Here is a 15,715-nt window from a genome sequence, read left to right as displayed (position 1 = left end):
TACAGTGTAAATCATGCCATTTCCTGTTGCCAACAGGTGGCGCTATGACTAACTGAATATTGGCATGTAGATGTCTTCAGGCCAGGACTCTAATCAAACATGTAAAGTTTGGGGCAGATTGGACATTGTATGCCTGTGTTACAACAACTTCCTGTTTCATGGCGAATCATCAAATTTTTATCAGGGCACTTCAGACACACCCTTCAGCGAAAACTCAAGATCTTATCAATTTAACGTCACAAAGGCCTTTAAATTAGACTGACCAAATATGATGTTTATCTGATCAAATCTCTAGGAGGTGTTTGTTAAAGTACAACATCTGGAAATGACAAAAACTGCAAAAACGTTGCAGAGAAAATTCAAAATATCTCACTTCCTGTTGGGTTTTCAGATTTTGCTCCCAGGGACTTTTTAGTAGGTATTGGGCTGTTACATGTGTATATGTACATGTGTCGAATTTCATACTTGTACGTGAAACGAAGCATGAAGAGCACTTAATTGAAATTTTGTATGTGCCGCTATCGAGCCATTTTGACACCAATTCTGAAACATTCTAATTCTGAAACCTCAGATGTAAATTTTCACCACTTCTGCCTGATCATGTTTAGGCTCTCAAAAATGTGATTCATTTCGGAGAATAATAATAATTGACTGAGCAATTACAATAGGGTCCTCACACACCATTGGTGCTCGGGCCCTAACTAAGCAACCACTGACAGGAATAACATAAAATAGGTATCATCTTAAAGCTAGAAACTCAGCCTTTTAATGCCTCCATTTTATTAAATTCTTACTGAGTGTAGAGTCATCCCGCTAAATCAGAGTGTACCGCCTACGGGCATCACCTAGCTACAAAAAAATTTAATAATTTTTCAAAGCTACTTATTTGATCAACAAAATAGGTGTAATTTGAAAGCTTAGAGTCTGTATTTTACAATGAATGTAAACAATTCGATTAACTCCTAAGGAGTGCCGAGGTATTTGCTGAAAAATAAATGTTTTCATAATTTTTTTTTTTTTTTTTTTTGTACTATGTACTGCAATGTGTCAAAAACATCATACAGCTCAGATAATCTTGAAAGGTCTCAGAGACCTTTTGGGCATTTGTGTCACTCGTAACTTCAGGAAACATGCTCCAATTGTGGAAATTTGCAGATTCTCATGATTAAAATGAGACCAACATCAACAATCAATGAAGATGATCACAGGATATTCCTTACGGAATTACGACACATAAGACCCCTGTAATGACTGAGACAAATCAAACAATTATTTGTTAGTTCACCAATAGTTTTAAGCTCACTCTGGGATTTGACTATCCCCATCCCCCCCGAGAAGTTATCAGTTAAAAGTTTATTGCACAGAGGAATGTGCTGCCGCATGGAGAGCAGAGAAGAGACACACAACGTGCATCTCTCCTGCATTATCCAAACATAACAGACTCTCTTGCATTAATGTACAGACAGACTGTTTTATAAATAAACATTAACAATCCCAGGAGATTAAATATCATCCATTATTACCATTGCTGTATTACAATAATTGTATTCACGTATGTATGTGGTTTTATGATACATTTAAAGTAACTTCAATTATGCCATGTTTAGTGTCTATGGGTTCCCAGCGGGAAGATTTGAATGCGTGTGCGGTATGTCCATACATGCACAACACATAAGTATTACAAGAATCTTTAATAGTTCTTCTTCAAAGCTCAGCCAGTTTAATCTTGCTCCGTCATAAGATCCCCAACAAGGGGGAGTGTTGTCACCCGTAAACACAACACCTTCATTGGCTGTGTGGGATTACAAATTTAAGAATCTGTTTAAGATCTGTGGATCCTACATCCTGACCATTTGGCAGGACAAGCTCAAGATACAGCAGTGCCTTTGTCTCTATGATAATGTAAAGGAATGGGCAATACTGTCAGACTGATTGGATTAGCACCTATGCATTTGAATGACACAGTTATGCTGATTAGATCATGGCTGGGAAATGTAGGAAATGATCTGATTCCTGTATTGCATTTGCATGCTTTGTTTAGATTGTCCACACCTCTATGTATCCCTCCCACTTGAATGTATATGAACTACCAAGTCACTGCCTTAGTCAGACTGTGGATGACCACAGCGACGCACAGCATGTTTCTCAAAGAGTAACTTCTGCTTCAAGAGATCCCAAAGTCTCCTGGTCTATGCTTCTGAGATTTTCAACAGTTTTGGTGCCGTGACCCGGATAGAGCTTCTCACCTCAATCCAGATTGGAACTTCAAGCACAACAGATCTGATCCAAAAGAAGATCCAGGCTGAATTTTCCTGTACACCCAAGGGTTGGTGAGTGATACTCTATCCAAAAGAACCATTAAGACCAGTACAATGTGTTATCCTCTGCGCCGTCAGAGAAGAGTTAACAGACAGCTGTAGGGTTTGGTTAACTAAGTTATCCTCTAAAAATGTTCTTTTAGAGATGAAGTTTATCCTCTGTTCAGGCAGAGAAGATTGGCATCACATGCTAATATTGGTTTATCCTCTGTAAAGTTAGGGAAGTTTTATCCTCTGTTAATTCAGGGAAGTTTATAACTGCTAAAGTGTGGTAGCAAGTTGTTTCAACTCTGCTCATCAGAGAAAGTTGAATACATTAAGATGTGTATTAACTAGGTTAACCTCTGCTCTGTCAAGTGTTGAAGTGTATTGTTGTGCCAGAAAGACATTACACAATGTTGAGAAAGAACGCTAGACTAATTCCAACAACTGAGAAAGGTGGACTAGCTACTCCTTTATGGACAGATAGTGAGTTCAAATCATTGTTAGGAAAGCACATGGACTCAATAGTGACAGTCAGTCAGATTGGATTTGACAAAGAAATTTGGGATTCATCCAGAAAAAGTTTGGTCTATTGAAGAACGTAAAAAGGTACTTTTGTTTTGGTGCTTGAATTCGGAAGAAAAATATGAAGGGCATTGTCTGCTGCCACAGAGAATTTACTCTATCCATTGTACAAGACCAAATTCAACATATTGCTAAGTTAGAAGAGCAGAACAAACAGTTGCACACTCATGTGTCTCATCTCACTCAGAGGTTGGGAATTATGTTGCTTACTCCTTCATATAAAACAATATATTGATTTAGTTTTTGTAAGACACTTTTTGCCAAGAAACACAGTATGTGAGGAGGCGTGAATCACCACTGAAAATGGGCCATTCTCACCTGAGAAGAAAAAAAAAATTGGATAGTAATGAGCTGAAATGACTTGCATATTAATGAGGCATTTCAGTCAGGTAGGCTGTGAAAAAAACCTTCTGTGATGTCTCAAGCTCATCATGATATATGAAACATACAGAAAAATATTATTACAATATAAAGTAATGGTTTTATATTATACTTTAAAATATAATGTATTTCTGTGATGCAAAGAGTCTGAATATAGGCTTTTAGTTTAAAAGCATGCACATTTGGAGAAATATTGGATTCTCATATGCTTATGTCAATTTTCTATACAGAGGAGTTATATTAATTTAATATTATATTAATATCATTGTCATTACTATGAGCGCTGGTGTTTTCAATTCCTCCTTGAAGTCGGAGGGCTCTCTGTGCATTTTAGTCCACTAATTCATCTAAAAGCAGAAGAGGCTATTCCATGAATGGAGTTTTCAATACATACTGCAGCCGGAGGGCGCTAAAGAAACAAAAACTCATCTAAAATTCATCTATAGAAGAAAAGAAAATAGGAACTAACTGCATGTCTTCTAGAGATCGCTAACCATTGCTTTAACATCCAAATAAACACTTTTCAAGACAATAAATACACGATTGAGATGATGAATGCATGCATTGCCTCAGAATTTGCGTCTGAATAGCGCTCCCTCCGTGGGCGTGGCCGCATTAGCAGATAATGAGCTGAATCACGGATTTCTGACATGGCTCTCTTTTCATACAGATTACATAAACACAGAAGGTTTGTTTTCGATTTGACTTACATGATTTAAAACCTGACATCTTAACGTTTTAGACATAAGTGTAATTTTTTTGTCATTAGTATTCACTAAGTTACAGTTCATTTTCTGAGAACTATCAGATTGGAGTTCGTTCAGAGGGAGATGAGAGATCATGCATCACGTTAGTTTTCTTTATTTTACAAAAAGCACAACATTGTTTTTACTCTGAGTGTACACAAATGAAAGAAGATATTCCACAGATTAAAATGGTGTATAACTCTTAATTGTATGTGCAAAATTGACAGAGTATTTTGAGTCTCTTTCACACTGATAAGAAAAAAACCACGGTGGTATCGCCGGCGATACCGTCAGACCTCAGAGTGTTAAAGCCTCAACCAAATGTGACTCAGACCAACAGTCAGATGAAAGCTATCCTGACTTATAGTCTTTCTGTAGACTAGAGGGCAATAACAATATTGGATTCATGGATAAAGCTGTAAATGCAGTTGAAGTGTGTGGAGCGAGACAAAAGGCTCAGAGTAGGGCAAAAGGGGTTTACACAGTTCCATCTGTAACCCCCATACTGCAGTTACAAGCAGTCAGTACCACTATTGGTCCTGAAGACATAGAAAGAATTGCTGAGAATTTGCCATCAGTGCATAGAAACTTTTCTGAGTTTAGGACAGAGTTGTCCAGAAAAATGAAGCTCTATGATGTCCCTAGCTGAAGTCACACAGCTAATGTCACAAATCCTGAAAGAGTCAGAATTCAATGATTTTGAAAGTGCTGTAAATAATTCTGAGTTTCAGCATTCCAGCAAAGTTGAATTGAGAGAAGGAGTTCTGAGTGTGTTACAGAACCTTGTTGGACCAAAGGTGGACTGGTCAAAGATCACTAGTTGTGTACAGAAGAAGGATGAAACTGTAAGTGAGTACACTGAAAGATTTTGTCAGTCAGCGGCAGCATACAGTGGAATAGCTGACACTCCAGAGAAGGTGTTAAAGGATAATGGACAACTGGTCCGCATGTGGTTTGATGGGCTTTCATCAGAATACAGAAATGCATTGCCTTTCTTAGACCTCACATGGTCCAATGGAACCCTGCAAAACAACTTGGATAGGTTAGCTATTTGGGAAAGAGACTCAGATGTCAAGACAAGAGTAAAGATTGCAGCAGCATCCTTTAAGGTCAACACAGAGAATCGACAGAAACGTAAATGTCCTAAGAGAGAAGGCACTTGTCATTACTGTGGTAAACCTGGACATTGGATGAAAGAGCGTATTAAAACAAAAAGGCATTAAAAGAAATTAACAGCTTTACTCAGCTCCTACTCAGTCTACTTGCTACATTGAAACTGCCCCTCCCCTCTTCTCCAAACTCTTGGAGCAGCAGCTTGCTGACATGCTAACCATTTGGGATGTGAGTGCTTAATTTCATCAGTATTTTACAAGAAAGCTGAAAGACTCATTCTGAACAAAAGAAAGTTGACTATCACTCCCACCATTTGGGGACACTGGTTAAGTACACTCACAGCCTTAAATGTTATGCTACAGCACACACCATTCACTTATCCATCCTCTATGGGTTATGATGTCTGCTATGACTGATGTTTCAATGGAAGATGGAGATGTAGCACAGTAAAGTTTGCAAACTAACTACAGGGAGAGAATAGGACACACAGACCAGTGGGGAGCCCAGGGAAGAACCGAAGTGCAAAAGGCCTTGGGGGCTAACCCTGTGGTCAAGACTTCCTCATAGGTTTCCCCCTCTCTCAGTTTATCCCCACCTTACTGGTCTATAGGTGTCAAATTGATTAAGACTAGGTTAAGAAAAAGAAGAACAAAACCACTATACGATCACTAGAAGTTTATGATGATCAGAGTTAGACAGAAAAACTATACGATCATCAGAGGTTTAACGTACTAAAGTCTATGCATGAATACTGCTGGTCTGCTGTCTCTTTGTTTTCTGGTGTGCAGGTATGTGTATATGCCATGACGTCTCAAGCAGCACCTGGTGTAAAGCATCACCTCAGATAACCATGAACAACCTTCATGATGACGGAGTCATCTGAGCAACTCGGAGTTGCACAACGACAAAGAATCATCTTGGGACAAACATGGAAATGGACTCTACAGGGAACAGACTCCACAGCTATTCAGGCACCATGGACTTTTAGGACTTCCACGCTTATGCTACATGGTTTTTCTGTGTCATCATGTAGTTAATACAACATGTTACCACCCAGCGTTGTATATGTGTGTCAACAATATACTCAAGTTAAAGAACAACACTTATGTAAATGTTGGACACGACACAGAATAAGATGTATGTGCCTGTAACGGTTACAAGTTGCATGACTGGAAGATGAAACTTATGTTAACAAACATATGTTATAGAAGGGATTTAAGAAGGTTTAAATTTGTATTATGTGAGTTATTAGAACTCTCAAAGGGGGAACTGTGGGATTACAAATTTAAGAATCTGTTTAAGATCTGCGGATCCTACATCCTGACCATTTGGCAGGACAAGCTCAAGATACAGCAGTGCCTTTGTCTCTATGATAATGTAAAGGTATGGGCAATACTGTCAGACTGATTGGATTAGACCTATGCATTTGAATGACACAGTTATGCCGATTAGATCATGGCTGGGAAATGTAGGGAATGATCTGATTCCTGTACTGCATTTGCATGCTTGGTTTAGATTGTCCACACCTCTACTCTATGCATCCCTACCCCTTGAATGTATATGAACTACCAAGTCACTGCCTTAGTCAGCCTTTGGATGACCACAGCGACCCACAGGGTGTTTCTCAATAAAGAGTAACTTCTGCTTCAAGAGATCCCAAAGAGATTTCCAACAGCTGCATCAATTTTAAGAGGTTGGACTTTGACCAGAGGTTAAAAGCTAGAGAACAAGGCCACTCCCTCTCTTCTTCCTTGCTTCTGGACAACCGAACAGGTCTCCTTGCGGCCGGCCTCTCTAGGCCTAGCCCGCAAGGCTGGTAGGGCTCTGGCCTACAACACCCAGCCATGTGCTCATCACCCAACAGACTGACAAACTTCAGACGATAACCTCAAGATTTATCCTCAACCTCAAGATCCGACGCTCCTCAGCCTAAGGGCACATTGCAAGTATCGTACATTTTAATGCTAAACAGCGATTTAGTATTGATTTGTAAAACTTACCTTTGCTCTTGCTAAAAGAAACCGATGAGTCCTTTCCATAGTGTCTTCGACTTTCCTATAGCTCTAGTAACAGTACCTGAACCTTCTGGTTCAACTCGATCATTACTCATTCTGACCTACATATGTGTGTGACCCTTTGTCTATGTTATGTTGAATTGAATGAATTGCCTCTTAAGTGATATAGATATAAGTAGCACGGTGCGATAATAATGTTATTTTTCCTTAACCTGGAAATGACCATTTCTTAGAATTATTAAACAATCAACACTAAGTGTTCCCTGGACAACAGGTTATTTGATGGTAATATTAAGATTAATGTAGCTATATCCGGTAAACCTGATTAACAGATTTACATATTCATAATTAATAAATCATATTGAGTTATGAATAATTATTAATATTTCCCCTTTGAGTTAATTCGCTACACCCCACAGACGCGAACTAAAATCAAGTGTAGCTTTCTCGTGAAGTTTTCCATTTCACAAAACATGCATAGATTGTAGAAAATGGCACATTACTTACAGTGGATGCTCCCGATTGTAATAAGTCCACAATCAACAATCCCTTGTGTCGATCAGGAGATATTCCTCATGAGGGAACGATTTTAGAAATGCCCATTAGGGAGCATCAAGGGCTAAACAAAAAGGCTACCTTGGTTCCAAATGCTGTAACTTTTGATTATTTTATCACCACAACATTTGAATCAGATGTGTGGAGATCTCCTATCTTCTTCTAAGTATGAGTAACAACAAAAAATTAGAAAATTGTAATTGTGCAATTAATGACAAATTGGATTTGAGAAATTAAAACTGGCTTTCTCAACTGCAGGCCTAGGACTATGTGATTATTCTAAACTGTGTAATCTATTTTATCTTTTATTCATGGCCACTGACATCAGACAATTGATGATGCCCAGTGAATGATGTCACTGTGAATGCCACAGTGTGTCTACGTTTAGTAGCTTCCACCGTCAAAGTTGTGTTACCTGTTCAGACTTGGTGGTATTGCACTCCTAACAATACATTCCCCATTTAGTTCACAATCTGCTGAGGCACACAATAAAAATGTATGATGCTTTGGCCAGAGGGGTGGGGGGTGAAAGTGTGTGAGATGATTTTTTGCTTTGGTGTCTCTTCAAACACCAAGTCCAGTTGAAACAACTACCTAAATGTATTAAATGGGCCCACAAGGCAGAATATGCCCAATAAAATAAAGGCCATGGATGAATTTTGCCAACTATCCTTGCCTGGGTTGTTATTGCGTGGAAGGAATAAAAGCAGGCGTCTATCACGGACCAGTCCAAATGATGGAGGGCCCTCAGATTTTTCCGTCAATGATTTTTCAGTTAACGCAAGCTCTGATGTTATGAAGGATTTCATTGAGCAGAATTGATTTTGTTCCAAATGTACAAAATATTGACTTGTTACTGTTAACATGAGCAGAGTTCAGTGTGCATCTAACTGCATAGTGACAAAGTAGAACTAGGTCAGTGGACCATATTAGCTGTATATCTCCTGACCACATTCTTAAAAAAAAAACCAACAACAACAAACCCCCCCCCCCAAAAAAACAAACAAACAAAAACAAACAAACAAAAACAAAAACAAAAACAAAAAAAAAAAACAGTTGAGCAGCCAACTTGCAAGGTGGTGAATAACCACAAGAGGAAAAAATGAAGTGAGATGCACAAAAAAAACGCTTTCTTGCTGCTGCATTGCATACCCATGGCATCATTAGACTTGTGATGGGAAAGGGGAAACCAATACAAAGTTAATAGTGCTATGCAAATAAAGGTTACAAATTATGTGAGCTCAAATGTTCTTAAATCAACCTGTGCATATCAAAATAACCTGAAATTTTGTCATACCCAGTCCATTCTCACTGGCGGCTGCCTGACTGTCTGATTCGTTAGCAGCTGCATCCATAAGGCTGGGTTCCTGGTCATTACGGCGACGACGTGAACGTCTCCTGCGGTCACTGCCGCCCATGTTCTCACTGACGTCTGTATCACCGCCCGGTTCACCGTCTCCCTCCAGCAGAGTGTATGGGTTACTGTCTGGATCTCGGAGCACTGGAAACACACAGAAGTTCAGCAGGGCACAAAATATATGCAGGAGTTTGCATGAGGGGCTTTCGCACCGGTGGAACGTTCTCATAGTTCTTATAACTATTGGCGGATGTACCCGTTTTTTGATGTGTTCACACCGCAGGAACTGGGAATGATTTTAGTTATAGGGATGCCTATTGAAGGGACTAAATTAGCTCCTACTTCCGAGTAGGGTCTAACCCAGCTCAATAAGAACACTACAAGTGACGTTAAGTGTACATCGATTGGGCGAACACGCAAAACACAAGCACTCGCCATTAAAAAAACAAAAAAAAAACCAACAACATGTAAACAGTTTATAGTCTACATTTTTACTCCAAACACAAACCTTTAAGATGAAATCCAATGCAATTTTGAAAGGAACCAAGCAAAACATGATATCTATTTGGGTCATTCAGTGTCAACTCAACCAGTGGTCCCCGGCTCAAATTTTTGATTTTGTTAATATTTATTCTGTAGAAAGACAAACATAAATAGAGATGAAAGCCAAAATATTAAATGTCACAGATGTACAATTACAGAGTAAGACTATTTTGTAGAGGGGGTCAAAATGACAATTTTTCACCTGAAATTTGGAGCCAATTTACAGGGGTGTTTACTTTAGAAAGATGGCAGTATCAGTTTATTTTTACAGAGTTTAGTAGGTCTATTAGTAAAATCTGTTGACTTTAGCAACCTTTGTTGCATTATATGCCAATGGTGACAGTTCAAAAATGGCAAAAATCACTTGAGTTATAGGCATGCAAACTTAAGGCAAATTACACAAGTAGTATTAAAGATATCTTTATATCCTTTTTAGATTCTGGTTCTTAAACTTTCCGTTTGGTTATCTTCATTTTAAAGGCCCTAAATAGTTTCATGCTAGAGATTAAGATCCTACATTGGACTAAATTGGTAAATTTGTACACATTTTCAGTGGTCAAAAACCAAATATGGGTCACTTTGCATACAGCTAATGATCGACCGATATTGATTTTTTAGAACTGATACCGATAATTTGTGTGTTTACAGTGGGTACGGAAAGTATTCAGACCCTCTTAATTTTTTCACTCTTTGTTATATTGCAGCCATTTGCTAAAATCATAAAGTTCATTTTTTCCCTCATTAATGTACACAGAGCACCTCATATTGACAGAAAAACACAATTGTTGACATTTTTGCAGATTAATTAAAAAAAGAAAAACTGAAATATCACATGGTCCTAAGTATTCAGACCCTTTGCTGTGACACTCATATTTAACTTGGGTGCTGTCTATTTCTTCTGATCATCCTTGAGATGGTTCTACACCTTCATTTGAGTGTTTGATTATACTGATTGGACTTGATTAGGAAAGCTACACACCTGTCTATATAAGACCTTACAGCTCACAGTGCATGTCAGAGCAAATGAGAATGATGAGGTCAAAGGAACTGCCTGAAGAGCTCAGAGACAGAATTGTGGCAAGGCCAAATCTGGCCATGGTTACAAAAAATTTCTGCTGCACTTAAGGTTCCTAAGAGCACAGTGGCCTCCATAATCCTTAAATGGAAGACGTTTGGGACGACCAGAACCCTTCCTAGAGCTGGCCGTCTGGCCAAACTGAGCTATTGGGGGAGAAGAGCCTTGGTGAGAGAGGTAAAGATGTAATGACTGAAACAAATTAGACAATTATTTGTTAGTTCACCAATAGTTTTAAGCTCACTCTAAGATTTGACTGTCCCCATCCCCCGAGAAGTTTATTGCACTGAGGAATGTGCTTCCACATTGAGAGCAGAGAAGAGACACAGGAAATCTGCATTTTCCACACAGAACAAAGACGTTACTGCATTAATTCTATAAATGAACAGGCATATTCCCAGGAAATGGTATCTATTATTACTGTGTTGTATTGCAGTCATTGTATTTAAATGTTTTATGATTTTTAAGTTATGACATTTAAGGTAACTTCAATCATGCCATGTTTAGTGTCTATACGTTCGTAGAAGGAAGATTTAAATGCTTGTGTATGCGGTATGTCCATACCTGTGCAACACATCAGTATTACAAGAATCTTTAACAGTTCTGATTCAAGAACTCAGCTTGTTAATCTTTCTGGGTTGCAAAAGCCCTGACAGGAGGGGTGTTGCCACCCGGAATTACAACATCTTCATTGGTCCGGTCAACAACTGAGAGGTGTGACTTTGACCAGAGGTTAAAAACCAGCGAACAGTGCCACTCCCTCTCTTCTTCCTTGCTTCTGGACAACCGAACAGATCTCCTGGTGGCCGGCCTCTCTAGGCCCGTCCCGCAAGGCTGGTAGACCCCCGGCCTACAACACCCAGCCATGTGCTCATCACCCAGCCATGTGCTCATCACCCAACAGACTGGCAACAACTTCAGGTAATAACTTCAAGATTTATCCTCAATCTGCAGATCAGATGCTCCTCAGCCTAAGGGCACCTCGCAAGTATTGTACGTTTCAATGCTAAACAGCGATTTAGTATTGATTTGTAAGACTTACCTTGCTATTGCTAAAAGAAACTGATGAGTCCTTTCCAGATTGGTCTTTGACATTTCCTATAGCTCTAGTAACAGTACCTCTTCCGGTTCAACCCTATCATTACTCATTCTTACCTTACTTTGTTGTATGTTATGTGTTTGTTAGTTTAGTTAGGTGTTTGTGAGTTAGTTAATAAAGATTGTGCACAATACATGTTTGGTTCTGACTCCGTCTGCTAATAAACTGCCCCTTAAATGAATTAGACCCGAACCTATGCTCTAAGTAGCACGGTGCGATAAGAATGTTATTTTTCCATAACCTGGAGTTTAACATTTCTTAGAATTATTAAACAATCAACACTAAGTGTCCCCTGGACAACAGGTTAATTGATCGTAATATTAAGATTAAATGTAGCTATATCCAGTAAATCTGATTAACAGATTTACATATTCATAATTCATCATAATTAATAAATCATATTGAGGTATGAATAATTATTAATATTTCCCCTTTGAGTTAATTCGCTACAAAGATCACTGTGGCTGAGCTCCAAAGATGCAGTCGGGAGATGGGAGAAAGTTGTAGTAAGTCAACCATCACTGCAGCCCTCCACCAGTTGAGGCTTTATGGCAGAGTGGCCCGACGGAAGCCTCTCCTCAGTGCAAGACACATGAAAGCCCACCTGAAGGACACCAAGATGGTGAGAGATGATGAGATTAATTCTAAGCGGTATGTGTGGAGAAAACCTAAAAATGGCTGTCCATCAATGTTTACCATCCAACCTGACAGCACTGGGCTGTGTTCCACTCCAGTTTTAGACACGCACTCGCAAACTTCCCTAAACACTTCTCCTCGGGGGAATCCCTGCCACCATTTTGAAGTGCGTTCCACTTCGTGAAGTTGACAAGGGAAGTATATATGTACAGACACTCACTCCCTCGATTTTGACTGAGGGAGCGAGTCTACTTCACATGTACACTTCAGGCAGCTCCATAACCCACAATGCAACACGATTATGATGTCACCGCATATCGCGTTTATTTTACCCCACCACAAACAACTCTATATATTAATTATTTTTTTAAACATTTAAAACACACATATATACATATAGAATGTTGTATTAAACAATTTTGTAAGGGGAAAAAATAAATAATAAATCAGCTCCATTGCAGATTCCAAGTGATCAAGGCTTAGGACGTTCCAGTTCAGCCCATTGCAAAGGTTCCGCCAGTAGTGGGCACTCGTGAAACGTAAGCAAGGACGTACATCTGAGTCAATGAGACAGAGGGAAGTTAGTAATTGAAGGGCATTTAAAAAACGAACTGGAACACAGCCCTGGAGAGGATCTGCAAGAAGGAATGGCAGAGGATCCCCAAATCCAGGTGTGAAAAACTTGTTGCATCTTTCCCAAAAAGACTCATGGCTGTATTAGATCAAAAGGGTGCTTCTACTAAATACTGAGCAAAGGGTCTGAATGCTTAGAACCATGTGATATTTCAGTTTTTCTTTTTTAATAAATCTGAATAAATGTCAACAATTCTGTGTTCTGTCAATATGGGGTGCTGTGTGTACATTAATGAGGAAAAAAATGAACTTGCATGATTTTAACAAATGGCTGCAATATAACAAAGAGTGAAAAATTTAAGGGGGGCTGAATACTTTCCGTACCCACTATATGTGCCCAATAACCGACACGCAGAACCGATATTTATTTACTGTTATACTTCTGGTTTTGACACTATTACAACACCACTGAACTGAACAAACCATTTTATTTACAACAATCACTCCCTCCTTGCATAGAAAGCAAAACAAATCTTATTTATACACCAATAAACAGAAGGGTCTGAAAGTGCAAAAAATAAAAAAGTACACTGTTACTAAACTGTTTTAGTTGAAAATTAGTAGTCTTTCATGGTACGTTAATGTTAATGTTAACATTAATGGTAATGTTAAATAACTGAATAATATTCTCTGGAATATTGGAATATAACAAAAAACATTGTATTTTATTGCATTTTTTCAACTGGTGTGTTATATCAGAATTATTAATGTTTTTGTCGTTATGGATTGTGAAATATCTGCTGACAAAGTGCTGTTTATCTATGCCAGGGGTCATCAACTATATTTGTCCAAGGGCCAGAAGTTTTCACTGCAGACACTGTAAGGGCCAGATACTCGTAATATAAAATTAAATTTGAATTGTATCCTAATATGTTATTATTTGATATACTAATTCTAATTCCAAATTTAAGTTATTTTTTACATATTACCTGTACTGCAGCAAGCCACCAGGGGGCGATAGCGATATTTTAGGCTTCATATTTGTGAGGCTGTCAAGCGGTCCATCACTGTCACGCAATTGTTTTCGCAAATCCCAGGCAAGGAAAATTTTGACATTTGTGAAAAAATGAACATGTGAAACAATAAAAGATGTTCAATGAGAGAACGCGTCCATCGTCATTCTTGACTGAAGGCATTCTATGGCACAATCTACTTTTCAGAAGGCTTTTTGTTTCGGTAGATTTAAAAATAAACGGTTCTCATTCCCCCTTGAATAAGGCCGGCGACACACTGGCTGCGTGAGCGTCTCAGCTGCGTGGCGTGTCCCTTTTATTTCGGCTCCCATATTTAACAGGTTGGAGTTTGCACACTGAGACAGGCGCGCTCGAGCCACGCAGAAAACGCGTGCACGCAAGAAATAGAACCGACGTGTGTTCTTCCAGCCCTATGGTTCCAGCAGCGGGAGTGTTCTCTGGCTAGAGTGCAGAACAGCGGAGTTTGTATGAATAGAATAATAGAAACAAAATGTATTGGCATTTTTACCCGTTATTATCAATTTAAATTAATCTCGTTTTTAATTTAACTTAATTTAGTTTTTCTTTATTTAAATTTTGTTTTTTCTTTATTTAAATTTCGTTTTTTCTTTATTTAAATTTTGTTTTTCTTTATTTAAATTTCGTTTTTTCTTTATTTAAATTTCGTTTTTTCTTTATTTAAATCTACCCTTACTGTGCCAATTTGTTAGAAAAATATTAGACTACCTTAAAAGTATTGCTTAATTTAACAGACGTGTGTGTGTGCGTTTTATAATATCACTAGTGCAATGTCCGTTCTCGGAGCATAAGCCCTGCCTGCGTGAGGTGCGCCGCTTCCTGCTCGCGCTGCTCTGACTGTATTTTACTAAAAGTTTATTAATTCTTAATGTGTCGCGTCTCGCGTGTCCATCTATATTGCATCAAATGCGACACTGCACTCCCTTGTGAAGTCGATTGGATGAACGGTTCTCGAAATAATAAAAATGCAAACGGACATACAGACACAGATTCCTGACTTTATTAGAGAGAAAAATATGTTCAGCCCCTCTCTCCGAAGCTTCGAATAGTCAATGTTCATCAAAAAAAAATGGTATTCGGACCAGCCCTAAACTTTTTCCTCTTACAAGGCTTTTCCTGAATTCAGTATTATTCTGGGGGCCAGATGGAAATCTCTGGCGGGCCGGATTTGGCCCGCGGGCCGCCAGTTGACGTTGCATGATCTATGCATTTACACAGAACTATTCTCAAACTGCGATCGCTCGAGGAGATAAAAATGTTCCACTGTGTTTACTTTGATGTTTATAAGTGAATTACATGGTTATATAATAAATGTTTATATAATTACGGTGTTTTAAATAAGTGAATCTTGTTAAAAGTTACATGCAGTGGCCATGCTGGATAATTTCCTGAGCATCAACCCACTGAGTGAACAGCAAAATGCAGATGACTTCACAAGACTAATGATGAGCACAGACAACAGAGAGAGATTTAAATTTAATGCTTTTATTTGCTCATTCATGGCTGTATTTAATTCACGCAAAGTTACTTTATTGGGACCGGACTTGATGGATTATCTTATGTGACTCTGTGAGCTTGTCTATTTCTTAGAGACAAGCTGCATAAACTAGCTACATTTCAGGCATTTATGTAACATGTAATTTGTGCATTAATGGCTGTTATGTTAAAGTTTACCGATTACAGCA

At 38.6% G+C, this 15,715-nt stretch overlaps 1 protein-coding gene across 5 annotated transcripts in view; it reads right to left on the bottom strand.

Annotated features, from left to right (window-relative positions):
* Positions 1 to 15,715, bottom strand: part of fxr2 (FMR1 autosomal homolog 2) — a 156,363-nt gene that overhangs the window by 42,151 nt on the left and 98,497 nt on the right. For 4 of the 5 annotated variants that reach the window (XM_067399867.1, XM_067399869.1, XM_067399870.1 and 1 more), the window contains exon 14: positions 8,993 to 9,196. The exons of the other annotated variant lie outside the window; for it this stretch is intronic. In XM_067399867.1, the coding sequence (XP_067255968.1) occupies positions 8,993 to 9,196 (204 nt within the window). The remainder of the gene's footprint in view (positions 1 to 8,992; positions 9,197 to 15,715) is intronic. 5 annotated transcript variants of the gene reach the window in all.

The sequence above is a fragment of the Chanodichthys erythropterus genome, chromosome 11 (assembly GCF_024489055.1).
Source record: "Chanodichthys erythropterus isolate Z2021 chromosome 11, ASM2448905v1, whole genome shotgun sequence".
In the NCBI taxonomy this organism is placed as follows: domain Eukaryota; kingdom Metazoa; phylum Chordata; class Actinopteri; order Cypriniformes; family Xenocyprididae; genus Chanodichthys; species Chanodichthys erythropterus.
Note: the sequence above shows the minus strand (reverse complement) of the source record. Positions and strands in the feature narration are given on the sequence as shown.